Consider the following 5,194-nt stretch of genomic DNA (forward strand, 5'->3'; position numbering starts at 1 on the left):
GAAGAGTTTTAGAATGAGACTGAATCTTTATTGAACATAAATTCTTACATTTAAATCCAAGCCTACTTATATATCAATGATATATAATACAGAGTTTACTTTTATTTGAATAATAAATATACAAATAGTATATTCAACAGTCGGCGCCGTTTTCGGCCATTGCTGGCCATTTTTGGCCGTTTTTGTGTCGATATTTCAATACTTCTTCTACTGATACTTAAAGAGGGCCTCAATATCTTTCGAAAAAAATCGCAATTTATGTAACTGAAACAAAAAATACGCCGAAAATATGTTAAATATTCAATATGCCATATTTGGTCAAAAACAGGCCAACGACGACTGAATTCGATGATGCATTGCGGCCGATGAAAACAAATTTGAGATACAGATTTTTGCATACCACCCTAAAATTGTATGCTCTTTCCATTTTCGATTTGAAAAAGATATGTTAATAACGTATTTTTTCGAGAAAAATTACTATTTTCTTCAACTTTTCTGATTTTTCAAAACATTCTGGCCGGCGCCATTTTTGGCCAAGCCAAATGATATTTTTGTACAAAATTCATGTGGTGTCACTAAGGGGACCTCAATACCTTTCAAATAAGCCAATATTCATGTAGTTGTGATCAAAAATACGCAAGAAATAGCCTAAGATATGACCACCTTGCCATAGTACGAATTTTCGGCCAAAAATTCGCCGATGGCCAAAACTTTGGCATAGAGGCCGAATTCAGAAAAGTGCTTCCTACATTTTCGATAGGTCTTGGCCCCAGCAATGCGTGATTAAATTATTGGCACGCAATTCTGTTACACCCTGTATAGTTCACTATAGTTTACTATGCAGTTTACTATATAGCTATCCCTTTTCCGCTCATTCATCATCGACATTTTTCCGCTCAACTTTTCTGTATTACATTTTCGCTCCAAACCATTCATATACGGTGAATGTGGCAGTCTGAGCTGTTCACACAGTGATAAAGCAAGATGTTACAATATGCTTGATAAAGACTACAAATTTTAGTTGTCATTTGATAATTCGAATTGTATGGATTACATCACGGAAAAACTTTTTGAAAATGCACTGAGTCGAAATGTGTTGCCCATTGTGATGAGTGCACGTCGTGGCGACTATGAAGAACATGCACCAGAACCATCGTTCATTCACTTTGAATCAGCAAAAGAATTGGCCAAATATTTGATGATATTTATGAATTCTTTTTTTCACCACACGTAGTGTTGGCAGTCGAACACTTTTGAACGCTTGTTCGACCGTTCGAAAACTTAAAAAAAATTATATTGTTCGTTCGTAGGAATTTAAAAAATCGACGATCGAACGAACGAACAAAATAATTTTTTTCAATAATGTCGAACGAACGAACGTTCGAAGCCAACACTAGCCACACGGCATCTAACCTCAAAACCGGTATTGACGTAGCCCATTTTATTTTTATCGAATTCATTCAAACTATTGTCAAACAGAATCAAACAGATATGGTGTGAATATGGAGAACTGGTCGCGAATATATTACAATGTTTTATAAAATGATTGTCGTACCTTGATCTAGGCGCCTTTTTATGGCTTATTAGAATACGTGCTCGATTGCTCTTACCTGCTCTTTGCTTTGCCTTATCTCATATCTAACGCGTTACGTAGATTTTATTAATCGCAATAGTTGTTTTCGCTTCTAAAACAACGATATGACAATGATATACACTACACAAAACTTCATACGATTCAATAGAACGGAGTAGTCTTCTCGTTGATCTTTAATTAACACCACGTGAAATGAAAAACAAGTACAACCTCAGCTCTAGTTTAAGTCGGGAAGGTAGCCATTTTTTCTATAACTGATTAAAATTATTGCTGATGAATTTCTTTTTTTTTTGGTTCTATGTTTCTGTGATTTTAGACAACAAAAGACCCAGCATCGACTACAATGGGAATAAAGAGTACACATTGGATGAAGCCATCTACCTCACAGGTGAATTAACATCGAAATTGGATAAATGAAATGATGTGATAGCTAATTACGCCTTAAACTTGACTTTGCAAACAGGCTTCGGGCGGTTCAATGTGGCTATAGTGATTTTGTCTGGAATAGTCATTATGGGTGCTACGATAGAAAACATAAGTATTGCATTTGTTCTTCCTTATGCAAATTGCGATCTTAATATGACAACAACTGAATTGGGACTCGTTTCATCGATCGCATTTCTCGGAATTGTTGTGAGCTCGCACTGGTGGGGTTTCCTAGCGGATACTTGGGGACGACAGAAAGTCATACGGTTGACCGCAACATGTGCACTAATCAGCGCCCTCTTATCCGCTTTTGCAGTGAATGCAGCAACGTTGGTTTTACTACGATTTTGCGTTGGGATATTGTAAGTAATTGTGTTTGATTTTTTTTAATATTAAATCATTTTCTTTTATTCTGCGTCACTTGAAAAGGGAAACAGAATTTCTACAAGTTTCTTTGGGTCAATAGTACATTTTTGTTTTGTATTTCACAATTTGTAGCATTTCGGGTCTTCAAGCAAGCGTCTTCTCTTATGTCAGTGAGTTCCATACCAAATTGACCGCTCCAAGAGCAGCATCGTTTGTGTCCATGTTTATGCCAATGATTTTTATTTTTGCTTCAATCGTTGGAATGATACTAATTCCAATGAACTGGAGCATCAATTTATTTTTCATCAAATTCGTTCCATGGAGACTGTATATTATCGTCATTGCTATTGTAAATGCTGTGAATACCATAGTGTTCTCATTCATGCCCGAAACGCCAAAATTTCTGCTTGCTATGAGTAAACCAAATGAAGCGTTAGATGTTTTGAGGAAAATGTACGAAATCAACACTGGAAGTATAAAAGAAGTGAGTCCAAAAGAATTCCCTTATTTTCATTCGTTCCATTTATACGAATGTTATCGCTATTTAGGGGTATCCAGTTTATTATTTGATTAGTGAGGCAAGTGCAAATGATTTGACGGCAACAAAAGGATTTATGAACATATTGAAATTAGTGTGGAATCAAACAAAGCCAATTTTCGTTGCACCATACTTAGACAGCACGGTTAAGCTCTGTTTCATGGTGTTCACACTTTTCGCCATTGGACATGGAACTGCAATGTGGTAGGCAGCTTTTGCTATTTTATCATTTTTATACCTTTGTTAAACGCATCTGACTACAAAATTTGTACATAAAACGTGTTATATTTGCAACATATATTTTAAGGCTTCCAGATTTTCTGATTCAGCTTCATAATAATGAGGACGCAAGTAAAACGCTGTGTGGTGTTGTGGGACATGAACGACTAATTTTATCAAGGTAAAATTTCAAATCAAATAAAATCATGAGTGATTTTAACTTTGTCCTGATAATTTCAGTGATCAAGAATGTAATATAGATAACGGTGACACGTTAACATTTCAAATAATGTGCTATATCGGTGTGGTGTTTACGATCTTATCTGGACTAATAAGCTTTTATTTGGATAAAGTTAATCCACGTTTTTTAGTTCGTTCGTATTCTTGTTTATTGAAAGTCATTTTACTACCAAATTAGCTGCTAGGTGACTAGACTTTAACTTGACATTTTCTGTCTGTTTCAGCTTCATGGATTATAATCTCGGGTCTTTGTGCACTAGCGCTAAATCTTCTAACAGAGTTCTACACCATTGTTATAGCATTTGTCACATTTTTGAGCAGTAGCTTGTGCGCAGCGATTGTCAGTGCGATTAGCGTCAGCTTGTATCCAACACATATTCGTGCGATGGCCACGTGCTTCATATTCATGTTTGGCAGAATTGGAGGGCTAGCAGGAGGCAATTTGGTTGGTGTGCTGGTGGAAAATAATTGCAATTTGATTTTTAATGTATTTGCAGGCCTCGCATTCGGTAATTAAGATTCTTCTAATTTTTCGTTCTTTCATCAATTTCTCATGTTTTCTCAATTTAATCACAAACCAATTCTATTTACAGTATGCGCTTTCGTTTTTCTATCCATGAAAAAAGAAACTCCCACACCAGCGGTTCAGTCGAACGATCAAACAAACAATTGCTCGGCATAAGGGCGAACTGAAAGTGAACGATGTCACATGTGATATGCTGTTAGAATTACTGTTGTCAAGACTAATATCCATATTTATTGTTAATATTCAAGCATAACGTATTGTAATAAATAACAATAGACTTTTCATTTGAGAAATACACAGGAAAATTCTTGATTTTGCAATCACTTTTCTCTCGATGGTCGTTTGCAAATCAAAACAGTTTTTCAGGAGAATAATAGTAGTTTCCTCTCGATATTCAGATAATCTACTTCGTTGGTGGCTTTTGGTTGTTTTGTTTGTCTCAGCTCAGTCAGCAGTATTTGACAAGTGACTTTGTTTTGGTTTTGTGCGGTATATTCACGAACTGTTGTGTCAAATTTATTGTTTGCTGAAGAAATTACACGTAGTTTTACGATATTTTCGTAACAGGGTTCAAAAACCAATAAATCAAGTGTTGTTCTTTCCGTCGTTGAAATAATTTTCATATCTTTTAGTTTCTCGTTACACAAACCACATGAAAAAACGTGTTGTGTGTGTTGCGCCTGAAATTGTTCCTGATTTTGTCATCAATCAGTCGAGCATGGATTTTAGTGAAGAAGAATTGAACCTTTTAAACAAAGGCCTGAAATATTCGCCAACACCGTCTGTTTTACCGCTAACCACTGCAATTCTTGACATTGAAACTGTCCTGAAGTTCAGAATGAACTCAGTTAAAGATGACATTAGAAATAAGGTGGAGAAAGTGATTGATTCGTTAAGTGAGAAAAAGAGCAAAGTAACAAAAAAGATGAACAATGAATTTGACATTATTAAACAGCTAAAAAGCAAAAATTGTTACTACGTCAAAACGGATAAAGGCAACAAACTTGTTATCATAGATAAGGCGGACTATGATGAGAGAATGTTAAATTTAATCAACGAATGCGCCTATAAAAAAAGTCAAGAAAACTCCTCTACCAAAAATGATTCGGGAAAGTGATAATTTGAGACAAAAAATAGGAAAAGTGTTTGGTGCGCGTCTGGCTCGAAATCTCAAAGTGTCGAATCCAAAAGTTGCCAGAATTTACGGTTTACCAAAGATACATAAAGCCGGAAACAAAATGAGGCCGATTGTATCTAGTATCGGGACCACTGACTATCTCATTGC

General features: G+C 35.7%; 1 protein-coding gene across 2 annotated transcripts; it reads left to right on the forward strand.

The window, feature by feature from the left end:
• Window positions 1-1,741: 1,741 nt before the first annotated feature.
• Window positions 1,742-4,525, forward strand: LOC129570060 (synaptic vesicle glycoprotein 2B-like). 2 transcript variants are annotated; one of them, XR_008688093.1, is made up of 10 exons: window positions 1,742-1,829; window positions 1,911-1,982; window positions 2,058-2,382; window positions 2,519-2,870; window positions 2,935-3,128; window positions 3,232-3,324; window positions 3,384-3,517; window positions 3,608-3,892; window positions 3,977-4,163; window positions 4,308-4,525. XR_008688093.1 is itself a non-coding variant. In XM_055449441.1 (9 exons), exons 1-9 carry the CDS (start codon window positions 1,787-1,789, stop codon window positions 4,063-4,065), a joined length of 1,587 nt encoding a protein of 528 aa, XP_055305416.1. In that variant the 5' UTR covers window positions 1,742-1,786; the 3' UTR covers window positions 4,066-4,525. The 2 variants fall into 2 exon arrangements, 1 of the variants encoding a protein (XP_055305416.1); XM_055449441.1 differs by having other exon boundaries at window positions 3,977-4,525.
• Window positions 4,526-5,194: the final 669 nt, after the last annotated feature.

This window comes from Sitodiplosis mosellana, unplaced genomic scaffold (assembly GCF_009176505.1).
Source record: "Sitodiplosis mosellana isolate CC-2019 unplaced genomic scaffold, AAFC_SMos_1.0 Smas_scaffold_47, whole genome shotgun sequence".
Lineage (NCBI taxonomy): Eukaryota > Metazoa > Arthropoda > Insecta > Diptera > Cecidomyiidae > Sitodiplosis > Sitodiplosis mosellana.

What these genes read in the sequence shown, in the direction of transcription:
- LOC129570060 (XM_055449441.1), top strand. Translation starts at nt 1,787, where the DNA reads ATGAAAAACAAGTACAACCTCAGCTCTAGTTTAAGTCGGGAAG. An exon ending in TGAAGCCATCTACCTCACAG is followed by an intron (nt 1,983 to 2,057) that starts GTGAATTAACAT and finishes CTTTGCAAACAG; the next exon opens with GCTTCGGGCGGTTCAATGTG. An exon ending in ACACTGGAAGTATAAAAGAA is followed by an intron (nt 2,871 to 2,934) that starts GTGAGTCCAAAA and finishes ATCGCTATTTAG; the next exon opens with GGGTATCCAGTTTATTATTT.